The sequence below is a fragment of the Nomascus leucogenys genome, unplaced genomic scaffold, assembly GCF_006542625.1.
Source record: "Nomascus leucogenys isolate Asia unplaced genomic scaffold, Asia_NLE_v1 Super-Scaffold_3019, whole genome shotgun sequence".
NCBI classification, from domain to species: Eukaryota; Metazoa; Chordata; class Mammalia; order Primates; family Hylobatidae; genus Nomascus; species Nomascus leucogenys.
The window spans coordinates 1,122,312-1,146,548 of record NW_022095789.1 but is presented as its reverse complement, the minus strand read 5'-3'; the positions used below and the strand labels follow the sequence as shown (position 1 = coordinate 1,146,548).

The window sequence follows — 24,237 nt, the reverse complement described above, 5'->3', positions numbered from 1 at the left end:
CTACAACCTCCACTGCCTGGGCTCAAGTGATTCTCCTGCCTCAGCCTTCCAAGTAGCTGGGAGTACAGACATGTGCCACCACGCCCAGCTAATTTTTGTTTTGTTTTGTTTGTAGAGACAGGATTTTGCCACATATGTTGCCCAGACTCATCTCAAACTCCTGAGCTCAAGCAATCTGTTTCCCTTGGCCTCCCAAAGATTACAGGCAAGAGCCACCATGCTCTGCCTATTCTTGTTTTTTTTTTTTTTTTTTTTTGAGACGGAGTTTCGCTTTTGTCGCCCAGGCTGGAGTGCAATGGTGCGATCTCGGCTCACTGCAACCTCCACCTCCGGGTTCAAGCAATTCTCCAGCCTCAGCCTTCTGAGTAGCTGGGATTACAGGCATCCACTACCATGCCCGGCTAATTTTTGTATTTTTAGTAGAGATGTGGTTTCACCATGTTGGCCAGGCTGGTCTGGAACTCCTGACCTCAGAGGATCTGCCTGCCTCGGCCTCCCAAAGTGCTGGGATTACAGGCGTGAGCTACTACGCCCAACCTATTCTTGTTTTTCAAAATTGTTTTAGCTACTCTCATTTCTTTGCCTTTTCATATACATTTTAGAATAAGCATAAGCATGTCTGTATCTTTTTTTTTTTTCTTGTAGAGACAGTATCTTGTTTGAGACCAGCCAGGCTGGCCTTAAGTGATTCTCCCACCTCTGCCTCCCAAAATGTTGGCGTTAGGCCAGGCGTGGTGGCTCACACCTGTAATCCCAGCACTTTGGGAGGCCAAGGCGGGCAGATTTTTTTGTATTTTTAGTAGAGAAGGGGTTTCACCATGTTGGGCCGGCTGGTATCGAACGCCTCACCTTAAGTGATCCACCAGCCTCGGCCTCCCAAAGTGCTGGGATTACAGGCATAAGCCTCATCCCCATCCCACCTCCCACCAAAAAGACACGGGCAGCCAAAGACAGCGTGGGCGGTTGTTGGTATACATCATACATTTATTAGTGAATATCCCTCTGAAATCAGCAACAATATTAAAAAAAATAATGATTGCACTACTTGGTCAAGCAGAACTAGCAACTTTCATTTTAAAAAAAGTACAAATCTGTTAAAAATTTCAATCAGTATACACATATATATAATACAACATACTAGTTATGTTAAATGCTACAAACCAATGTGAATCCCATGGAATGGAAAAACCACACATTTAAGCTTTAAGAACCATTTTTTTCTCTATATATTAGCATTTTCTCAAATACATACATGGGAAAAATGAGGTAACTGTAAAATGTGCAAGGAACAGGGCCCCCAAAATTACATATATTTCTACATATATATGTAATTTTATATATATATAAAACCTTTCTAACACAGAACACAGGCGCTGGGCCCAGCCGGGGCTGGGGGAAGGTGCCCACTGTCATGCCTAGGCCAGAAGTTGGTAAATAAAAGAGTAAACAATGGCAAGCCCCCACCACAGGAAATCATTGGTAACATGGCATCTATAGCAAGGTCGGCAAATCACAAACATCCTAAGTAACTGTTGTATAAATCTTGTTTTTTAATGATTTTTTTAAATGCTGTGTTTCCCCCCCAATAGCTGCTTGTTGGAATCACTGCTGCAGCCGACACACAATCTGTGAGCCTGTTTCCGCCTGCCCCAGGAACCGTAAGGGGTTTGAAAACGTTTTGTTGGGGTCGGGAAGGGAGGGGTTGGAGAGGGTGGTTCTGTGTAAAACACGTGGGTTTTCAACACTGCTATAAATATAGAAACGTCACCTGGAGTTATATACAGTAAGACTTTGGGTTCTCCATGGGGTTGGGACCAGGCTGACGGGCCCCACAGCAGGCTGGGGCGGGAGGTGGGAGCCAGGGCCGCTGCGGGGAGAACGAGGGTGGTTGGAGCATCCCTGAGGCAGCAGGCGCCAGGGGCTGCCTGCTAGGATGTGCCGGCCCCACACGCAGTTCGTTCAGGGCAGCAACCCCAGCTAGGTATATGACAAGAAAGGATTGGGACCAGGGAAAGAGGGTGGGAAGCTCAGCCAGACCCTACAGCGGCCTCCTCCAGAACTTGGAGGACAGGGATCAGGCTGGGAAGGCCCCCTGGAGATGGGGGTCCACAGCCTTCCTGATCCCCATCCTCCTGGGACTTCCTTGGAGGAGACTCGCCCAGGCAGGTGGGAGATGGGCCCTGGCTGGAGGGAGAAATGCCCTGAAAAGCGTCGGGTCCCGGTAGGCTCTAGGGACGTGTGCAGTACAGTGCATGGCAGTTATCAGCTGAGCACAGACCCCCAACCCTGCCCCACGACCGCCAGCCGCCCAGCCCAGCCCGGCACACGCATGCATGCAGGCTGGCCAGCACGACCGTGCTCGGCCCCCTGGGCACTCGGTCCCAGTTGGTCCCTATACCCGCCCCTATTAAACCAAAAGAAAAAGGAAATTGTCTTAAATATCCACATCCCCAAATCCTACACGCGATTTTGGGCCAAATGAATAAACAAAAACTGCTGCTCCTCACGTTCATGCAAAACGACAGAGGGAGGAGACTGGGCACGGGCCTGGCTGCATCCCTGGGAGGCACAGCCACCGGGAACACAGGGCTCCCTCTCCCCGTATGGCCCAAGCCCCTCAGGATACGTGTGCCCCAGCTCAGGGTTAGGCTGGGACGCCCTCCAGCCTGAGGGTGGGGCTGGAATGTTGTGCCTGGGATGAGGGTCCCCTAGAGAGCCAGACTCAGCCCTCACAGCAGCCAACACAGAGCCGGCTGCCTGAGTTCACTGTTTGGGGTCAAGGAGGGAGGATTCAGCCCTGGGGCTCAGGAAATGGCTCGTGACACCGTCTGTCTACGCACCTGGCAGTGCCACCTGGGCAGAGGGCACACCATTTCAGAGCACGAGACCTTCTGACCCAGGATGGTGCTCTGTCTGCCCATCCTGGGGCCAAGGATCTCCACCGGCCCCACCGAGGGAGCGGACCCCTGGCTCTCAGTGCCAGCTGGAAAAGGAGGGACCTGAGGGTGCACAGGAGGGAGATCCGATTAGGGACACTCAGGCAGCTCCGTGGCGGGCGGACGGGCAGGCAGACTAGGGAGGGAGTCTTTGGAGCTTGGCAAATGCAGGGGCTTATTGCAGGGATTCCTTGCCGGGCTGACCCTGGCACCAGCTCTGGAGATGCAGGCGGGAGCGAGACGGGGCAGGCCTGGGCCACTCCCTCCCCATCCTCCCTGGGCCCCACCCACAAGTTTCCAGAGCTTCAGGCAGGGTTCTCCCGGGCGGGCGGCTGTGTGGCCTCACTCAGCCTCCCTGGGCACCTCGGAGGCATCAGCCCGGCAGATGGGACACGTCCGGTTGGCCTGTGGGAACATGCACGTCAGGCGTTGCTCTCACCAGCCCCAACCCACCACATCTGTGCAGCCGCCTGGGGGGACTTGGTCCCCTGGAGCCAGAACTTCCGAGATGATGACAAGGACAAGGAGGGAAACAGCCCAGGCCTGCCCATCCCCCCATCACTGCATGAGGAATACCCAGGAGCCGGCCTGGGCAGTGTTACCTTCAACCACTTGTCAACACACTTGGTGTGGAACTCATGGTTGCAGGGGAGGACTCGGAGCAGCTGCCGCGCCTCGAAGTCACTGAAGCAGACCACACACCTGCGGAGGGGCACGGAGCGTCACCTCCACACTGAGGGCCACGGGAAGGCTCAGTGGAGTGTGACTCCCCTGAGAGGGGCGTCCCATGGCAGCCAGCTGTGTTCAGAGGGGTGGAAGGTGGGCATGGTACTCACAGCGTCTGCCCTGACTGATGGCTGTCCGGGTTAAAGCGGTACGACGGGAGCTGCTCTATGTCTGCTTTGGTGAGGCCCCGGGGCTTGGCATCTCCCAGCCGCTCGGCCAGGTTCAGGAGGGCCTGCATGCGGGCAGGAGACGGGGTCAGCGGCGCCCAGGGCTGCAGGTCTCCCAAACCCTACCTCCCAGCATGGGGCTCCATGGACCTCATAGTTCTCCATCTCCACGTCATCCACGTCCAGATCCAGGCTGATGGTGGGCCCCATTGCTGTTGGTGACATTGGCAGCATCGAGCTAGAGAGAGACAAGTGTGGGGGCCCAGGGTCAAGGTCAGAAGGAGTGGGGCACACAGAGCCGCTCTCCTGACTCCCTCCTTGCAAACAGAGCCCAGAACGTTCCAGCAGGGAAGGGAGCCCAGCTGGCGTGCCTGTCAGGCTTAGGGGGGAACGCCAGATGGCTTCAGAGGCTCTGGGGCCCCTGGAGTTGTGTTTAGGTCTAACCACTGGACGTTCCAGGAGAACAGGCCATCAGGGACCTGGGGCTGATCTGCGGATACTTACAGGAAGTAGGGCAGGAAGCTGGGGTAGTAGGGTGGTGGGGGTGGTGGTGGGGGCGGCGGGGGCAGTGGCTGCTGCAGGCGGTATCTCTGGGTGCTCAGTCTCCGCGGCATCATGTGAGAATATGGCTGCAGGAGGGGCCAGGTGCAGGTCAGCCCGGCGGGCCTGCCTCCCAGCCGCCCTGCCTCCCAGCCGCCCCAGAGCCCAGGTGGGGGTCAGCCCAGCAGGCCTGCCTCCCAGGCGCCCCGGAACCCAAGTGCGAGTCAGCCCGGCGGGTCTGCCACTCAGCCGCCCCGGAGCCCAGGTGGGGGTCGGGGTGGCACTCACCACACCAAAGGACAGCTCCTGGTGCAGTGGATCGTGGGGCAGGTAGTGCAGGGGCACCGACGGGGAAAGGGCTGGGCCAGGTGCAGAGGTGGAGTAGGTGAAGCTACCCAGGGAGGGTTGGTCCCCACGCAGGTCCACATCGTTGTCGAGCCGCTGTAGGGGCTGGAAGAAGCGGCGCTGGGTCAGCAAGTCAGTGAGACGAGGCTGTCCTCCCCCCCGCTCCCCCCATGCCATCCCCCTCCAGCATCGGACCCACGCTGACTCACCATCCGAGGGTGCTGGGTCTGCAGAGACACAAACTGCCCCAGGGGCGCCATGTGGGTGGGCTGGGGGGGTGGGGCCGGTGGTGGGGGGTGCAAGATGTAGTGGTCACTGGAGATGAGGTGGGGGTAGGCCTGATAGGGCACAGGCAGCTGCTGCATGGTGCACGCCTGGATAAGCTGCCGAGAGAGGGGGCGGGGGGCTGAGAACGTTCTCCTGGGCTCTGGGCCAGGTCTACGCCATGCCACCCAGCAAAAGGCCCCCACTGGGCACACACCCAGCAGCTCCAGGGTCTGCACAAGAAACCCTGTGGAAGGCCCATCCCTGTCCTAGGCCACCCAGGCGGGACACTCCACTGTTAAGGCCCACAGCCTCAACACCTGGGCCTCGGCCAAGCTGTAAGGCAGGTACAGGGGTACGGGAAAGTCCCTGAACCTTGAGACACTCTATTACCAAATGTGAACACACGTATGCTTTCCTGGGGAGGCCAGGCAGGCGCTCTGACAGCCAGGACGGCTGGATAGTTCAGCCCAGTTCAGGGCTGCCCTGGGCCCGCTGAGCCACTGGCCTGTGCCTGGGGCTTGCAGCTGGTGGAGGAGGAGCTGGAAACACTCACTCACCGGGGGCGGGAGGCAGCAGAGGGGGTAATGCTGCCCGCTGAACATCACGGAGCATGCTGGGAGCTGCTGGGCACTGCAGCCAGGGATGTGCTGGCCAGTAGGCAAGGGGAAGCCTTGGGTCGTCACTGTGGTGACCGTGTAGGACAGAGGGACAGGTCCCTGGTGCACCTGTGGGTGGAGAGAACGCCGGGAAAGTGAGAAGGAAGCTGGCCGCGAGGGCTCCTCTCAGGAGAAATCATCCTGCCACATCCAGCTGCCGGCTCCCTTCCCTTCTCCACGGCGGCCTACCTCAGTGTAGACCAGACTGTGCCTCTTCTCCCAGCTCCCCGGGGCAGAGAAGGCCCCGTGGGAATCTAGCTCTGCTAGTCACCCAGTGTGGCCCTTTCCCTGGGCCTCAGTTTACCTACCTGTAAAGCAGGGCTAATAATGCCTCCCTGGAATGTGAAATGAAGCAAGCTAGGTGAAATCTAGGCCTTGCTGCCTCTGCCTCTCAGACTGGCTCACAGGGCCAGGGGCACAGGGGATGGGGTTCTGCCTACCTGCTCGTGGAGATCAACCATGAACGGGCTCTGCTGGGTGGCTGGGTGCAGCATTCGGGGGCTCCCGCCGGCAGGAGCCGAGGCTCGGCGCTCCTCTACGGGGAGGTGTGGAGGTCGGGACGGCGGCTGCTGGGAGGGTAAGCGCTCATCCCGGGCAGGCGGGCTGGCCAGGGGGCCCTCGAGGCCAGGGCTGCACCACAGAGAGGAGGCCCCGATAGGACTGAGGGGGGCCACTCGTGCACAGAGCAGGGAGAGAAGCCAGGGTGACTGCCCCCATGGGGAGGGAAGGCAGCTCAGGGCCCTGCGCCCCACCCCTGCTGGCCCCCGTGCCCCAGCACCAGGACTGGGAGGCTCCTTCCTACCTTCCCCAGAGCTGGCCCGGGGTGCTGCCGGGTCCCGCAGAGAATCGCCGCTGACCCACGGGGGCGGAGGGTGGCCACCTAGTCACTGCCAGAGCCCATGGTCGCATCAGTGGGGCAGGGGGGTGGAGGGGCTGGGCCGGGACTCACAACCCTAGGAGGCAAGGAGACAAGAAAACTGAGGCGCCTGGACAACACGGTGAAACCTCGTCTCTACTAAAAATACAAAAACTAGCCAGGCATGGTGGTGGACACCTGTAATCCCAGCTACTTGGGAGGCTGAGGCACGAGAATCGCTTGAACCCGGGAGGCGGAGGTTGCAGTGAGCTGAGCTGAGATTGCACCACTGCACTCTAGTCTGGTGACAGAGCGAGACTCCCGTCTCGAAAGAAAGAAAGAAACTGAGGCACAGAGAAGTCCAGGCGCTTGCGCCATGAGGGGTCAGGACACAGAACCAAACCTCTGCAGTGTGACCCCAGGGACCAGCGGTGTTTGGCCGTGGCCCTCCTCCGAGCCCTGGGGTCCAGTGCTGACACACCAGGACAGCTCAGCCTGCCAGCACCCAGGCCTCACCCACCTGCTGTGTGAAATGGGACCCAGCCCCCCTCAGTTGCGGAGCTCGGCGGGCTGGCCAGTGTGCTTCCAAGCCAGTGGGCTCCCGGTAGGCTCCCGCTGGGCGGGGTCTCAGGGCACCCTGTCTTGGAAAGGGGCTTAGGGCCAGACCTTTCTCTGCCTTACACCAGGGGCTACAATTTGACCTCCAGGCGGCAGCTGGGGGTACCTGAGGAGGGTCCACATCCTCCCTTCCCTCTGGCTGGTTCCAGCAAGGATTCCAAACAGGCCTGGGACCCAGTTCTCCTCTTACTGGCGCCAGGCAAGAGCTTCTAACCTGCTCCTACCCTCGGGGGCTTCCAGTCCAAAGCAAGACACTATTCTTTCTTTCCTTAACCTGCTCCCACTGTGCGCATCCAAGTGTGACTTCATCTACCTTTCAAGGAATGTACAGCTGGCCCATTTTACAGAGGAGGAAACTGGGGCTCAGCAAGAAGAAACTTGCTCGAAGCCCCACGGTAAAGTGTTAAAGCTGGGAGGTGGGCCAAAGACAGCCTCTCCCTGTGCTCTGCTGCCGACGGAGAGGACCAGCCCCAGGCATCATGGGAGGCGATGAAGGAAGCCGGCCTGGGGAGACTGTGGAGTCTGGCATGTAGCCAGGCCCTTACTCTGGGGCCCCCAACCCAGCCCTCAAAGTGGGAGGTGGAGCCTGTTGAGAAAAAAGGGAAGGAAGAACCGAGAGAGGAAGTTGAATAGGAATGGGTTGGGGCAGGGTCTCCTGCCTCCGGTCAGAGATGAGGGTCCAGGTGGAGGATGTCGAGGGACCTGGCTCAACCTCAGGGTTCCGCTCAACTCAAAGTTGGGACGAGGCCCTGGCAGGAAAAGCTCTAGAACCTGTCAGGCCCTGCAAAGCTGAAGGATGCGTCTAACAGGACCAGCTCTTTGTTGTTCCTGCGACAGGGAGGCTCCTTCCGGCCCTTCCCCATCTAACAAAACTCCTGTGCATCCTTGATACCCAGCTTTCAATGTCACCTCCCTGTTGACACAGCCAGGGAGCCAGTGTAACTGTCAGCTCAACACCTAGTTCCTTCCTGCCAACAGCAGCAAGAACCATTTCCTCTGTGCTGCACTTCACAAGCCTGGGCCCTCCTTCTCAAAAGAAGCCCGCATGGGAGACGGGGCCCGACCGGCAGAGGGTGTGGGCAGGGCCAGGGACCACCTTGTGTCCAGCTCAGGGCAGGCCTGACGTGATAAATGTGCACGGAACAGAGCCAATCACACAGGTCCAAGGTCACCCAGTCTGGCAGCAATAACTCTAATGGCAACGACTGAAAATTGGGAGATTACAAAAAAACCTGGCTTCTCATGGCAAGCCTGGTCCCACTTGTTTCTGCCTGGCCCCCTCACTGGGAACAAGAGCTTTCCCTCCAGGTCACCCAGGCCCATCCTCTACCTGCCCACCATCAGGGACTGGGTTTGTGACCCCTGGCCTGGGCCAAGTGCACATCCTGACAGGCATGTCTACACACACAGCCTCCCTAATTCCTGCGGACAAACCAGCCAAGCAAACAACGGCCAAGGGAGACTCAGGAAATCCCCAAATAACTGCAACAGCAGATGCCTGGCCCATCCCAGTCCTCCTGGACCAGACGCTTTGGAGGGATGGGGAACAAGGGCACCTAGATTTTTAACGAATTCCCCAGAAGTTGTCACAGCACAGCTAGGTTTGGGAATCTCTACCCTAGCTAACCTCAGAAAGCATGGGAGCCCATGGTTCTGCTGGTGCAGAACAGTCACCATAATAACCATGCTGTTTCCCTGGCGCCAACTTGGTGAGTCCTCCCAGCAACCCTGGGAGGTCAGGACACCAAGGCTCAGAGAGGTGAGGCCCAAGGCCAGTCAGCTGGAATCGTGAGTGCACAGGGGCATGACCTAAGCAGTCTGGCCATTAAGCACCCATGATTAGCCACCAAGCCAGCAGCCTTGACTGCTCCTCTTATGTCAGGATGTCTTGCAGATGGCTGAGCAGTGCCAGGCCCAAGGCACTCCTGCAGAGGCCCAGGCCTGTGGGTGTCTGCTCTGTGGCCAGCCCCCTACAAAGGTACCCACTCCCCAGGGCAAGGAAGGTGGTAAGGAGCTGTGAAAGCAAGCCAGGAGACAGAAGGGCCTCCAGCTGTGGGTAAGAGTGTCAGCCCTCACAGACTCACACATGACAGTGACTTCTAGCGAGATTCTTGCCTACAGACCGTGGGCAGGGGCTTCCCCTCCCAAGCCTCAGTATCTTCATCTGTAAAATGGGAACAGCCCAATAACTACCTCCCAGTTTACCATCGAGGACTGCTCCAAGGCAACAACAGCAGAAGCAACTTGTAAAGTTTGAACTTAGCTTGGGTGTGAATGATCATTATTAGAGAATACAACACGCTGACCTCCATTTCCAACCTCAAGCAGAGCTTGAAGGATGCCACTTCCGGGGCAGCAGGCAGCTATGCTACTCTAGGGGAATACCTCAGCTGGTAAGAGTGGATCCTGATTCTTTAAGCCCTGCCAGGAACAGGGGTGGCATAGAAGGGTTACACCCACTTCACGGCTGAGAAAACTGGAGCCGAGAGAAAGGAAGTAAGTTAGTCTAGGCCACAAGGCTAAAGAGAACGGAATTGGTCCTAGTTGGCCTCCTAGGCCCAAACTCCCCCAACCCATAACTCCTTGTGGCATCAGTAGCTGGAGGAAATCACCTAATCCCGAGTCTCCAAGCCAACGGGAGGCTGGGAGAGCACCCTCTTTCGGGCACCCATCTTTAGCTCTGTAGTACAGAGAAGCAAGCAAGGCCCAGAGTTGGAGCTAGCAACTTGCTCAAGGTCAAACAGCAAGGGTGGCCAGGTGGCCTCCCCTAACAACTGCTCTGCCTGTCCACGTCTCTGTGCTGTGCTATCACGGAGTTCTGTGTGAACCGGTCTTGAGAGTCCCGTCGCTGAGCCCCGTCTACCCCAGGCAAGCAATGCATTTTGCAGTTAACACCACCCCCCGACACCCACCCACGAGAGCCGGCCAACCCCTTAGGTTCAGTGCCCCAAGCACCTACCCTGACCTAGGTCTAAGAGCCCCAGGGATCTGTTTGCAGGAAGAGACACTCCCTTTTGCAGATAAAAACAAAGTCAGACCCTGGGGGCATGAGCAGACTCAGCCAGGAAGAGAAGCCCCCCTTCCTACTTCCCCACACCCCCCCCCAAACAAGCAGGCTCTGCCCAGCTCAAGCACAGCTTCCCAACGTGTGGTGCCTGGAGGCCGCTGAAGGCCGGACCACCAGACTAGGAGAGAAGACTCCCTGGGTGACCTTGGTCAAGGAAATCCCTTTGCTTCTGAGAGCCTCAGTTGGCACAACTGTAAAATGGGGGTGGAAATCTTTCCTTCCCACAGCGCCCAAATAAAACCAGAAGAGTCCAGAAGAAACCAGGTGGTCACGCTATTGGGGGAGGAAACCAGCGTCCTGGGGAAGGGGGGGGCACCCCAACGCGGGCCAAGTGCAGGTCGTGGGGCTCTGGGAAGCTTACCCAGCCACCCCTCCCCAGGCATAGTGCTGGGGGGCCGCGGCGCGGACATCTGCCCCGAGAGGGGCCTCCCTCGCCCGCTTCCTACTCTTTTGTGCCGCTCTCGGAGGGACACCGGGGGCGGGAGGCACGACTGCAGCGCAGGGGCCGGAACGCTGTGACTTTAAGAGCCGAGGATCTCGGACCATGTGCTCGGCGTGAGACAAAAGCAACAACAAAGGAAGTGGCGGCCGCAGGGGGAGGGGGGCGGCTCCTTCCTCTCCAACCGCAGCGCTCAGCCGCAGGAGAGGGGAGACACGGCCCAGCCACGGGGGGCCCTGGGTGGGGGGTTCCTGATCCCTGGGGTCTCGCTGCCCGCAGTCTGGACTGCCCGTGATTAACCCCTGCGGAGCCAGCTAAATCACGGCCCCCATTCCCAGGGGAGGGGAACACAAGGTCCATGGGTGGGGGAATAGGGAGTTAGGGGCCCTGGCCCCGACTCACCTTTGGCCGCCCGGCCACACGTTGACTCCTTTGTTCCCGATCTAGGACGGCCAAACTGGGCAGGGGGCGGGGGGGGGGTGCCTGTCTGGACCCTTTAAGAGCTCCCGCCCTGCGGAACAATGTGCTCCCCTCCCCACCCCCGGGTCCGGGGGCAGCCCAGCTCCTTCCGGGGCCTCTTTGTTGTCCGCCCGACGGCGTCTGCCTCGCGAGGCCCACGCGCGATCAGTCTCTCTCGGCCCAGGCCCTCAAGGAGCGGGAGGCGGCGCAGGACGCAGCTGGGTCTGCGCGGCAGCCGGCGGCTGGCCCTTTAAGAACTGTCCGCGGCGGCAGCGGAATGTAACAAACCCCACATTTGATTCACAACATTCGAAGCGGCGGGGTCGCGCGCCGGGCGGGAGGGGGCTCGCGGGGGCGCGCCGGGAGGCTCCGGCAAACAGTAGCCGCTGCAAGCCCGCGGGGGCCCCGCCCCGCGCCGGAAGCTCCGCCCTGAGAGCCAATCACTCGCCGCGACCACGCACGTGACTAGTGGGCCGCCATCTTGAAATTTTTTTTAACCTCCTCCTCGCCCCCACCTTCGCACTTAAAGTGACCGCAGCCATAGTCAAAAGCAAGGGGCGGGGCCACATGTCCTGACATAAAGATGGGGAGACGCCAGGGTGGGCAAAACCGATCGGCTGCAACTCGAACTTGCTATGCAAACTCGCTAACTACTCGGCCTCTGAGGTTCAGTTTCCCTGCCGAAGAAATGGGTCCCGCCAGGAGAACCGGCAGTACGGACTTACTGTGTCATGGCCCCCTCCTCGGGGACAGGGTGCCGCCTGAGATACTGAAGTGCAATGGGTCTGACCTCTGACGGGGCGAGAGCGGCCTCAAACCGGCCCAAGTGGTTAGGTGGGCTCTAACAACCCTGGGCCGGCCACCTTCCCGGAGATGACGTCACCTCCAAGAGCTGCAGCACCGCGCTGACATCATGGCCCGGCCGCCCCACTTCTCCTTGTTTATACTTCGCGGCGTCTTTAAAAAGCTGGGACGGCCCAGATTGCCCAACAGACCAATGGCGGGCCACCCATGCAAACGAGGTAACGTCTGCCGGGCAAGGAGATTGGCCCTGTTCGCACTGACGTCACAGAGACATTTAACCGCCCCGCCCCCAGCGTGGCGGCGAAGGAAGAGAGGCGGGGAACAGGTTGTAGTTTAAAGCAAAACTGCAGGCGCCGGGCGCTCTAGCTGCTAGGCTGGGCTTGAGAGTTTGGTGTTCTCGCGGAGACCTCCCTAGCCAGGGAAACTGGGAACTAAGCCCAGTGAAACCTCTATACTTTAGTTTTCTATTCCTCTCAGCAGCTATGAGACGGAGGGATTACTATAGCCAGTTCATTTTACAGATGGGGAAAGTGAGGGCCTTCCCTTACTCCAGATCACTCAACTAGAAGTGTGGCGGAGCAGGAATTTGAACCTAATCTAAAGCCGAGCCTCGTTCTCCTTTGCCTCGAAGCCCACCCACCCGGGCGAAATTTATACAAAATGGGGTATTACCTCCACCATAATTATATAAGCAGAAAATCAGTAATTTCCTAAATATCCAAGAGCTGGAACAGGTCGAATAATGAATATTGGGTGCATGCATATAATCAATAACGACTCTTGGGCAGTTACCACAAAGAGGCAGCTGGAGGCGACATGGTGCTACCTCCAAGACAGCCATAAACAAGGCGCCAATGCAAAATGTTAACATCTGTTAACCTGTGTGGTGGGCCATGGGGCAGGGGGATGGAGGGCTCATTTTCTATGCTGCTTTGGTATATTTCATAATCCTAAATTTTATATAAAAATTGAAACCAAGATGCTGAACCGGTGTAACAGTATGTATCAGGTTTCTTTAATTGGACATATACCACATCTGCATATATTTCTGGAAGGGTATACAGGAAACTGATTAACAATTGTTGTCCTTAGGGAGAACTGAAAGGGAGAAGTGGGTCAGGAGGATAGGCTATTGTATATATTGCACATTAGCTCTTTTTTTAAAAACCCTATGCATTATAACCCACTGAAATTTTAAAGAAAGCTATTATAAAGACTATGTCTTAAGTCTTTTAAGCCAGAAAACCTTTTGTTCCCTTAGAATCAAAAATCCCCTTTCAGCTTGGGGAACAGACATGTTTATGGCAATGTTTAGACCAGCAACGATCAGTATCACTGTGCAACACAATGACTGAAGATGGAACTGGGCCGGCTGTTTGCAGATCTCTAAGCAATACAAGAGCAAGTTCATGATGCAGTGCTATCGATGTTCCCCGGAACGCCAAACTCTATCCATCACAGTTAAAAATTACATGTGCATAAGTGTGGATATACAAGGTTATGTCTTTAACCCGTTCCTTATCATCAACTGTTCCTTTACCTCCAATGTCTCCTTCAACCTTTTGTTTTCCCCACCACATAAAAGCAATTTGAAAACCCTCCCTATGGCCGGGCGCAGTGGCTCACGCCTGTAATACCAGCACTTTGGGAGATCGAGGTGGGCAGATCACAAGGTCAGGAGTTTGAGACCAGCCTGACCAACATGGTGAAACCCTGTCTCTACAAAAAATACAAAAATTAGCCGGGCATGGTGGAGTGCACCTGTAATCCCAGCTACTCAGGAGGCTGAGGCAGGAGAATCACTTGAACCCGGGAGGTGGAGGTTGCAGTGAGCCGAGATTGTGCCACTGCACTCCAACCTGGGCGACAGAGTCGAGACTCCGTCTAAAAAAAAAAAGAAAAAAGAAAAAAAACCCTCCCCACATTCGAAGGTAGCTACGTATTTGTTAGATTACTGCCTGCCTGCCCTTACGGATAGGGCCTACAGTGGCTCCCTACTGCCAACTGCATGGAAGCCTGGTTTTGGGGCTGTGCTTAACAAGCTCTTCCTGCCCAAACTTTTCAGGCTCGCCTCTCCCCAGTCCCTCCTCTCACACCATGGTGGTGCTTCCTCTGGCTTTCTCTCCCTGCCCCCTTCCTGCCTTTGCTCAGGCGAGACTGCCTGCCTGGGATGCCCTCTCTTTTCCTTTCTGCCAATCCATTTCACTTTTCAGCCGTTTGAAGTTCTGTTCCTATCTCACCTTTTACAGGAAGCTGCTTGTGACATCTCCAGCTATGCTGAATCCCCCATTTTTGAACGCAGAGCTAGATGCACCCCAGCCTTTACCTCATGCCATTTAATTTGCACACAGTCCTGTCACAATCGCTGTGTGTCTCACTCAGTAATTCCCCTCCTGGCTGAAGGGGTTTGGCTTTTTTAAGTGCGCAGACATCCAGCCTTCACTGGCATATACGGGTACCCCAGCCTCATTTTACAGATGAGGATCTGAGGCTCAAAGAGGTGAAGTGACTTGTCCGAGGCCACACAGTGAGAACACCTTTACCATCCCCATCCCAGGAAAGCGACCCTCCAGCCACAATCTAATCCTGTACTTTTAAGCCACCAAGCCTCTGACTGTGGCATTCTCCCTGCTTAATATGTCCTCAATATCCGCTACTTACTGGGCAAAATCCTGCTCATGCTTTGGGGCTAGCTGAAAGACCACTCCCTTAGATGGAGCCTTCCCTGCCCTGCCGGCTTGCTCTGGCTTCCTCAGTCCATTAGGACTGTCATCACATTGCATCATGAGAGCAGAAGGCCATCTCCATGTGACTGCTCCCCCTGCTCCCAGCAGGGCCCACAACACCAAGTCCAGGGCCTGGCTCACGCTGGGTGGTGGATGCCCAGGAATGGGGCTCTGGATCTGCCTTTTGTCCTGCAGGACCAGGAAACCCCTGCCCTGTCCTTGCCCCAGGAAACGCTCAGTAAATCCCCAGTCACTTGTTTCCCCTCAGCACCAGAGGCCAATAACACATCTCCCCCTAACCTGAAAAACCTTCGTGCATGGATGTGAAATCACTCTGGAACAAGTGGGAAGGGAGGCACAATTTTCCCAGAATTTTCCACTTTTTCAAATGAAGCCAGAAATCTGAACTTTTCTTCGAATCCCTCCTCAGGGTCACTGATGGATCTTAGCCTTTGGAACCCTGCTGCGGCGACGTGGCCTGCGCACCTACTGTGTGAGCCATGTTCTCCCCACACCCCAAGCCCTCGAAGGGAGACGTTGTTTACTTTCATCTCACAGAGAGGAAAGCGGTTCAGAGCCACGGAGAGGCAGACCCCCGCCACAGAGCCCAGAAGTGTGAAACCTCAGATGGGAGTGGCCCACCTCTGCTCTGGCATCTGCCGTGAGGTTCTATGGGGAAATGGGGGTCCTACAGTCTTCTACAAGCTCTGGGCAAGTCCTATCCTGATCCTCTCCTCATCATGATCTAAGAGCTGGCCACCAGCATTGGCCCGATTTTACAGATGAGGTGAGAGGTGACAGGACTCACCCAGAGTCATGCAGCCATCAAGGGGCAAACCTGGGATCCCATTCTAATCTCACATTAAGTGTGGTTTGTGCAGTGTGAACCAACACAGGGGCCCCGTGGTTGCTGAACAACCGAACAACCAAATGCAGATGTCCCCAGGGAAAGGGGAGAACAGAGGCTCAGGGACTACTGGATGGCTCCAGATCAGAGTGGACAGGAGCCTGAGAGGGATCCAAAGTTTGATCCTTCCAGCACAAAGCACTTGATGCCACATTCCGGCTTCCTCCCCCAGGCAAGCTGAGGCAGGAAGAGGAGGGCGTGGCCATGTTTCCTGCTGGGGCCCTGCCCGACTGGGGTTCTCACCTACCCCAGAGCCTGGACAACTGGCTGCCTCTCTCCCTCGGAATCAGAAAGTACCCCATTTCTTTCTTCCAAGGCCCCTCAAACCTCCCTCCAAAGAGGCAGGGCCCAGTCACCTTCCCAGGATGAGGCTGGTGGGACACAGAGGCTGGGGTACCAGCCAGGGACACAGCACAGCCTGGCAGAGCTAGCTCAGGGTTCACACCTCCCAGACACCAGAGCATCAGAGCAGGGCCCAGAGCCTCACACACCAGGGAGGGAGCAGACAAGGCCCTGCCAAGTCCTTTCCACTCAGGGCTAGCCTCAACAGCCCTGAGCCCCGAGTTCTGGCTCCCTTAAGTGGCTGTGCGTGCACATGGCGGCGAGGGCAGGGCGTCTGGAGAGGTGCTCCCCGTCTGGGGCTCTGGCCCTCAGCACTCGGGCTCCAGTTTTGAGACCTTGGGTAAGTTCTATGGCTCCTCTCCTCCTCGGTCTCTCGTCTGTAAAATCGGGTGATTGATAACAACTAGGCCACTGGGGGGGGAAGGACTACACTGAGGGGTGAGACAGAGCCCCTGAGGCCAGCCCGCCCTGCCTCTGGTTAGCCTGTGACCTTGGGGAAGTCAGTAAGGTCCGTGAGGCTGTTTGTCCAGGCGTGAAGCTGGGTGAAAGCATCCTCCTCGGTGGGTCAACAGTGGTTGTGTGTGTGTGTGGGCCGGCCGACTTTTCGGGTCTGGGTCCGCATTTGGAGGTGTGCGCTGTGTGGGTGTGGCGTGGGGGCGTTCCCCTTTCTGACTCCTCCTCCCCACCCCGCAGTTCTCACTACTGGAACCCCCAGATTCTGCAAAGGGGGCAGGAACCGTCACATTGTTCAGTGATAAAAACCGAGGGCTGCAGGAGTGCGGTCCCTGGAAGATCCAGGAAGACGAGTCCATCCGAATCCCCCACTGTCCCTCCATCTTACTCGTCCTCCTCCCCCCACTTCCCAGCCCCCGGCACCAGCTCGACTCGAGCTTAGTGGCTTTCAGGCAACGGAAGCTGTGTGACCTTGGGCAAGACACGGACCCTCTCCGGACCCCGCGGCGTTCCGACATCCAGAATGCAGTAAGGACGGCGCTGAAGTGCAGCGGTCTGTTCCCCGGACCTGCAGCCGCTCCAGGGCAGGGCTTAGGCCGCTCTGGCTCCCCGGCGGCTGGCACAGGGGGCGTCGGGGAAAGGTTTAGGACGGACATGGCGAGGCCAAAGAACTGCAGCGCGTCTCCGGCTCGCGGTCCCGGACGCCTGGGTCCCAGCCGCAGCCGGGACCCGCCGGGGGTGGCGGTCGGGACGTGCGAGGGGCGCAGGGCACGCGGGGCTCGGAGTTCCCCGGGGCTCCCCGAGCTGGGGCGTTTGGACCTAGCGGACGGGGAGAAGAGCGGCGCAGCTCCCGCTGCCGGGCCCGGGACTGCGAGCTCCCGCCGTGCGGGCGCCGGCAGAGGCCTGGCGGGAAGCCCCCGCGTGCGCTCCTCCGCCGGCCCGCGGCCGCCCCCTACCGCCGCGTGCTCGCCGGCCCTGCGCCCGGGGCGCTCGGCGCAGGGTCCGGGCCCGGCGTTACCTGGGGCCGCGGCGGGGCTCCACCCCCACCCGGCGGCCGGCGCGTCGCTCCCGCTGCAGCCCAGGCTCGCGGTGCGGCTGCGGCCCGCGCGCCGCCTGCCGCGGCCCCTCTCCGGCCCGGTGCAGGGGAACCGTCCGCGGACCTCACCACCCGGGCGCGCGGGGCCCACACCGGCTGCGCAGCTTCCAGGACCCCCGCCCCGGCCCCGCGCGAATGGAGCTGCCTGGACCGCACCACGCGTGCGGGAGCGCGGGTGGCGCGGGCGGGGCGGAGCCTCTTTCGGCCGCGCCCGCCCAGCGTCAGTCGGCCAGGGGTGCGTAAGGGGCGGTGGCTGGGGCCTGGCAGCCTCCGTGACCTTGGAGGAGTGACTTCGTTTTCTCGCCTGTGAAACAGGGGAAACAATACGACCCCATGGTCGTTCAGAGAATCTTCGCTTCCCGGAGAGTGTGTCCCCTCCCCCAGCCCCCAGTGGGCGCGGGGGTAGCTAATAGAGAGCTGTCTGGGCTCAGCAGATCTTGGTTCCCTACTTTGGGCCATTCTCTGAGCCTCAGTTTTCAAGTCTGCGGAATAGAATTGATGATACCTTCTTTAGGAGGAGGATGGGAGACTCCAGTGACAAAAAACGAGGCGGCCGGCCGAGGCATCCGGAGGGATTACGTTCCCCGCAACCCCTGTCCCCATCGCTAGAGCCAACCTGCGTGGCCGGCACCTGCTCAGGCTGCGGGTCCCAGCCCCGGAGGGTAGCCCCACCGTCCCCGCCTCCTGGTTGCATTAGGCCGGCGAGGGCTGCACCCCGCCGCGGGCCGCGCTCTGGCTGGCATGCAGGTGGTGGTAGTCCCTGCAGACCGCGCCTCCCACAAGCTGCACAACCAGGTCGTCTTCTCAGCCCAGGTTTAGCTCCTCTGCGCAGGGCTGATTAGACGGTGGAGCGGCTGCCTCCCGGTCTACTTAGTTTTTAAAGCTGCCGTTTGTTGACAGAACAGCCATCTAAAGGAGAGCTTTAGAGGGAATGAGTGCCCTGGAAGGAGGCTCTGGGGTGGGGAGAAGGTGGTCTCATGGGTCCCCAAGTTCTTTCTTTCTTTTCCTTCCTTCCTTTTCTCTTCCTTCCTTCCTTCCTGTCTTTCTTTCTTTCTTCTTTTCCTTTCTTTTCTTTCTTTCTTTCTCTCTCTCTTTCTCTCTTTTCTTTCTTTTTTTGACGGAGTCTTACTTTGTTGCCCAGGCTGGAGTGCAGTGGTGCGATCTCGGTTCAGGGAAACTTCCGCCACCTGGATTCAAGCGATTCTCCTGTCTCAGCCTCCCGAGTACCTGGGATACAGGTGCATGGCGCAACGGCCGGCTAATTTTTGGTGTTTTAGTAGAGACGGGATTTCACCATGTTGGCCAGGCTAGTCTTGAACTCCTGACCTCGTGATACGCCCGCCTCGGCCTGCCAAAGTGTTGGGATTACAAGCGTGACCCACTGCGCCCGGCCCCACGTTCTCTCTAGGGTGGGAGGCTGTGAGTCTGTGACATCACGGGGATATTCTTGGGCTGGTTCCTTGACTGTAAGAGCAATGAAGGGACTTTGTACCCTGCAAAGTGCAACTTCTGGGGATGATTGGGAAGTTGAGGGATTGAATGCATTCACGCCAGAGAGTCACTCTCAGCCCAGACTCTCCAGGTCACCTCTGAGGCTGTGCACTAGGTGGGCGTCAGAGGTATTGCAGGTAAAGAAATGGTGGCTCAGAGGGAAGGAGAGACTTGCCTAACTCCGGGGCAAGCTAACACTTGATTTCAACTTGATAAATTTCTGAGTATGCAGTGGGTGCACATAGCAAAGACAGGTAATGAGAAGTTTTCCTTTTCTTTTTTTCTTTTTTTTTGGGGGGGGTGGGGACAGAGTCTCACTCTGTCACCTAGGCAGGAGTGTAGTGGTGCAATCTTGGCTCACTACAACCTCCCCCCACCCCACCCCCAGGTTCAAGCGATTCTTGTGCCTCAGCCTCCTGAGCAGCTGGCACCATAGGTGCGTGCCACCACGCTGGGCTAATTTTTGTATTTTTAGTAGAGATTGGGTTTCACCATGTTCCATGTTTCACCATGTTGGCCAGGCTGGTCTTGGACTCCTGGCCTGAAGTGAGCTGCCTGCCTCAGTGTCCCAAAAGTGCTGGGATTACAGGCGTGAGCCACCGCACCCAGCCGAGAAGTTTTTCTGATTAAAAAAAATTTTAAGGCACACACTTCAGACAGTGGCTGTGAAGGAACCCTGGTGTGTATCTAAACTGTTGCCTCGTGCACATCACCCCATTACTTACCCTGTGCTAAGTGCTGTCATGCATTACATCATTACTCCTTAGAACAGGCCTATGAGGTGGAGTCTGCATTAGGCCTATTTTAGACAAGGACACCAATAGTGTGGGAGATAATGTACCTTGCCCAAGCCCCCAGCAGGTAAGTGGTGCTGGGGATTAGGACCCAGGTCACCCGAGTCCATATCCTGGACTCTTAGTCCCACTCTGCCTGGCTGCCTGCTGCTCCATGAAGCCAACCCTGGACCTAGACCTGGACTGTCACAGCCCAGATCCCTGTGTGCTTCCCAGGCTGCCTTGTGGCAGGTGGATGGTGCCCCTTGAGATGGGCAGGGCACCATCTGGCCATATGTGCCTCATCGTGACGGGTCCAAAGGTCTGGGCAGGCCAGGATACACCTCTGGCAGCCAGAGCAGTGACTCAGAGCTGTCGGCCTCAGCCGTTAAGGACAGGGAGGGAGGGCAGGGGCTTGGGTTGGGGTCTGCCCTATTTGGGGCACAGCAGAGCGACCAGGCTGACTCCTATGGTCTGAGGCAGAGCGGGGAGCCTGGAGCCTTGGGTGGGGTCACCTGCCTCTCCTCTTACCAGTTAAGCCACCAGCGATGACTAGTGCCTACTTCCTTCAGAGAGAAATCTGACGGCTGTGGCAGGAAAGTCAGGGGCAAGAATTGTTGCACAGACATGCCAACATCTCGGTTCTGCCACCTTCTGTAATCTCGGGTGGTGATCTAACCTGTCCAAGTGTCTATTTTCCCATCTGTAATAGGGGAAAAAAATCATCCCTGGAGTTATTGGCAGGATTAAATGAGGCGATATTAGTAATAGTAATGCAATAGTCACCACCAGGCCACCACGAAAACTAACATTCATTGAGACCTTATTGTCTTGGGCACTGTGCCCAGAACTTTAAATGCGTGACTTCATTACATCCTCACCATCACCTGCCCAGGTAGGCATCATATATTACCTGCAACTTACAGATAAGGAAGCAGTCTTAGAGAGGTTATGTAACTTGCCCTGCCAAAATTGAACCCATTTGTGAATATACAGTAGATAAACAAAAATAATAAAAAATAAGTTAAAAATTGTGGCTGGGCACGGCGGCTCACGCCTGTAATCCCAGTACTTTGGGAGGCCAACATGGGTGGATCATCTGAGGTCAGGAGTTTGAAACCAGCCTGGCCAACGTGGTGCTAAAAAAAAAAAAAAAAAAAAAAAAAAAATTGAACCCAGCAGTCTGACCCCGGAGGAGCCTGGTCTCTTAACCCCTGCATTGTAATAGTTGCATCAACTGCTACCCAGTGTCTGCAGCATCCTTTCCTCAGAAACACTTCTCAAAAAGAGGAAAAGCCTCTTGGGTATCAAAACTCAGAACTGCGTCATAGCTCCCAGAGCCTGGCTATATGCAAAGTGGTCTTTTTTTTTTTTTTTTTTTTTTTGAGATGGAGTCTTGCTCTGTCACCCAGGCTGGAGTGCAGTGGGACAATCTTGGCTCACTGCAACCTCTGCCTCCCGGGTTCAAGTGAATCTCCTGCCTCAGCCTCCTGAGTAGCTGAGATTATAGGCACCTGCCACCGTGCACAGCTAATTTTTGTATTTTTAGTAGAGACAGGGTTTCACCATTTTGGCCAGGCTGGTCTCGAACTCCAGACCTTGTGATCCACCCGCTTCAGCCTCCCAAAGTGCTGGGATTACAGGTGCGAACCACGGTGCCCGGCCTATGCAAATGTTTTAAAATGGATGTATGCTGGACTTAATGGATCTCAATTCCCTTTTTGCTTTGCCTGCTGGGAAGCTTAGAACCTAATTCATGACCCACCTCTACAATTACTCAGAACTTGAAGGCAAATATATATATAATTTGTTTATTTTTTGAGAGACAAGCTCTCGTTATGTTGTCTAGGCTGGAGTGCAATAGCTATTCAGAGGCACAATCTCACTACTGATCAGCACCTGAATTTTGACCTGCTCTGTTTCTGACCTGGGCTGGTTCACCCCTTCTGAGGCAACCTAGTGGTCCTCTGCTCCTTGCGGTTCACCATATTAGTGCTGAATTTAGTGTGGACACCCCGCCAGCATCGTGCACTACAGCACAGAAATCCCGGTCTCAAGCCATCCTCCTGCTGCAGCCTCCCAAGTAGCTGGGACTACAGGTGCACACCAGTGCCCCCAACTCAAGACAAGTATTTTATGGCCTCAATTCAGGTGTAGATTACCCTTGTTTTTCTCACTTGACTTCCCTTCATCTGGGTTTCTTCTCCTTTTTATGCTCGTGGCATATATATTTTGTTAATATGTTTTACATTTGGAGAGTTGGGAAACAAACCATTAAAATGCCTGACTATAGCAACTGCCTGATACACGGTCACACATCCCTTAACAACGGGGACACCTTCTGGGAAATGTGTTATCAGGCAATTTCGTCGTTGTGTGAACATCATACAGTGACTTACACAAACCTAGGTGGTACCACCTACTACGCACCTAGGCTCTATGCCACCGCCTGTGCTCCCGGGCTGCTAACCTGTGCAGCCTGGGACTGTACCGAACACTGCAGGCAACTGTAACACAGTGGTATTTGTGCATCTAAACAAAGAAAGGGTCCAGTGAAATATGATATTATACTCTTATGGGACCGCTATTGTATGTGTGGTTCGTCACTGACCAAAACACGGATATATAGTGCATGACTATCATGTCCTCTGCCCACGAGAAGAGGGCCACCCAATGGTGACGACTCACTGGTGTGCCTTAAGAAAGTTGTGCCCAGGGTCTCCTTTCTGTGTCAACTGTGATGGCTGGGCCAAAGGGAGGATAAGGAGGATTTGCGGCTGAGCTGCTTCGGGAGGCCACCACATCAGGCAGCACTTAAAGCCAGCCTGGGGGCTGGGCTCCTCGGCTCATCCCTGTAATCCCAGCACTTTGGGAGGCCGAGGCAGGCGAGTCGCCTGAGGTTAGGAGTTCGAGACCAGCCTGGCCAACATGGCGAAACCCTGTTTCTACTAAAAATACAAAAAAAAATTAGCTGGGTGTGGAGGCCCACACCTGTAATCCTAGTTACTCAAGAGGCTGAGATAGGAGAATTGCTTGAACCTGGGAGGCAGAGGTTGCAGTGAGCCGAGATTGTGCCTCTGCACTCCGGCCTAGGTGACAGAGCAAGACTGACTCAAAAATAAATAAATAAATAAATTTTTAAAAAAAGCAACCTGGGGGTGGATGAAGCTCCTGGGGAGGGGCAGATGCCTTTTGAGGGTCTCAATGAGGGGTCAGATCAGTGTCAATAGGCTCGAAAGTGGGTTGTCCAGGCTCAGGTAGCCCCCAGTCCTTCACGAGAACCTCACAGGGGCTGGTCTGGCCACGCAGTGTTTGATTGTTACACTGTTTTACCACTTCCCTCTCCTGACTTAATCCCCCACTTGTCCACAGATCCCCTGTCACTGAAGACTCATAGCAGGGAGGGGACGGGGGCTCTGGCATCACCTTCTGACTGTCACCGTCCTCGCCTCCAGCCTGCCCCAGGGCCGGGCCTTGTTCCCAGGTCCTCTGAGCTCAGAGTCGGTCAGGCCCCGTCTCCTGTGGTGTGGGCCTCCAGCCCCAGGAGCACCAGGAGCTCTGGTGCCTTGGTTCCTTCCTCCTGTCCGGGGCCCCCAGCTGTACTCTGCCTCGTTAGGAGTCGGCCCCCTCCTGGGAGGTGTGGTCTCTGGCAGGGTTAATGATTGCTCAGTGGAGGTGGAGATGGTGCCAAAGTCTGCTGGCCACATAGCTGCAGGCCGCAGAGGGTGCCCACCTGTGCGCCGGCACCTGTCGGGCGCCTGCCTGCCGCCTCTCTGGCGAAGGGGACACAGGTAGGGACTATCCAGCCCATCGGGGGTCTCTGGGCCAGAGATATGTGGGGGTTGGGGGGATCCCTAGAGCCAAGGCAAGCTCGGGGGTCTCCCCGGAAGCTGGGCAGGGGAAGTCGCACGCTAGATGGGGCAGACCCGGGTCAGGTCCCAGCCTGCTGTGAGGCCTGTTTCTTCGGTAAACGTGGGATAATAATACCTCCATCCCTGGGGGCTGATGGCCCCCTTCCCATCCAAGTCCTCACAGGATGATTCTTCACAGGATGCAAGGGAGGCAGGCACCCCCGGGAAACGAGGTAACTGGCCTAGCCCCTTCACAGGATGCTTAGGGGTTGAGGACGGGGAAGCTGACCTGGGCTCTTACCCCAGCTGCTGGGTTCACATCCCAGCTCCACCCTGACCTTGGTGGGCTACTTAACTCTTCTGGGCCTCCATTTCCTCATTTATCAAATGGGGATGAGAAGAGTTCCAGAAAGGGCCTGAAAAGCCCTGAGGCAAAGGTGGGCATGTGGCCTGTGACTGAGCCCAGTGCCACCTCAGCCAGTGCTAGGAAGTGTCAGGCAGGGACTGACCCAGGCTGGCCCCAGCTCTGCCCAGTCCGGGCCCTGCACATCTCTCTGCCCTGGTAGAGGAGGTGGGGACCCAGCTGAGAGTCAGGGCCATGCTGCATCACTCAGGCAGGCCTGTGCTGGGTTGAGCACCAGGCACAAGGCAGGGTCCCAGTGAGCACCGAGGTCCCGCTGCTGGAAACAGGTCATGGCCCGTGTGTAGACTCCGTGAT

At 56.8% G+C, this 24,237-nt stretch overlaps 2 protein-coding genes across 14 annotated transcripts in view; one reads left to right on the top strand and one right to left on the bottom strand.

Moving 5' to 3' along the window:
• Positions 1-958: 958 nt before the first annotated feature.
• RNF44 (ring finger protein 44) lies at positions 959-17,599 on the bottom strand. 13 transcript variants are annotated; one of them, XR_004029046.1, is made up of 12 exons: positions 17,327-17,599; positions 6,440-6,590; positions 6,078-6,267; positions 5,539-5,706; positions 4,924-5,097; positions 4,658-4,819; positions 4,334-4,458; positions 3,980-4,067; positions 3,773-3,894; positions 3,539-3,638; positions 2,841-3,341; positions 959-1,867 (listed from the first exon to the last, which is right to left on the bottom strand). XR_004029046.1 is itself a non-coding variant. In XM_030808536.1 (11 exons), exons 2-11 carry the CDS (start codon positions 6,544-6,546, stop codon positions 3,279-3,281), a joined length of 1,299 nt encoding a protein of 432 aa, XP_030664396.1. In that variant the 5' UTR covers positions 6,547-6,590; positions 17,327-17,599; the 3' UTR covers positions 959-3,278. The 13 variants fall into 13 exon arrangements, 12 of the variants coding, with proteins under 12 accessions (XP_030664396.1, XP_030664401.1, XP_030664398.1 ...); XM_030808536.1 differs by having other exon boundaries at positions 959-3,341; XM_030808541.1 differs by having other exon boundaries at positions 959-3,341; positions 17,469-17,599.
• The window catches only part of CDHR2 (cadherin related family member 2), a 53,999-nt gene continuing 45,452 nt past the window's right edge, over positions 15,691-24,237 (top strand). The window contains exon 1 of the mRNA XM_030808549.1: positions 15,691-16,836. The gene's annotated coding sequence lies outside the window, so the exon portion shown is untranslated. The remainder of the gene's footprint in view (positions 16,837-24,237) is intronic.

Bases quoted from the DNA above. Each gene is read 5' to 3' on its own strand.
- RNF44 (XM_030808536.1), bottom strand. From the start codon at position 6,546: ATGCGACCATGGGCTCTGGCAGTGACTAGGTGGCCACCCTCCGCCCCC. The intron at 4,459-4,657 runs GTGAGTGCCACC...CCCCTCCTGCAG, and splicing joins AGGAGCTGTCCTTTGGTGTG to CCATATTCTCACATGATGCC. The intron at 4,068-4,333 runs GTAAGTATCCGC...GTCTCTCTCTAG, and splicing joins AGCTTCCTGCCCTACTTCCT to CTCGATGCTGCCAATGTCAC.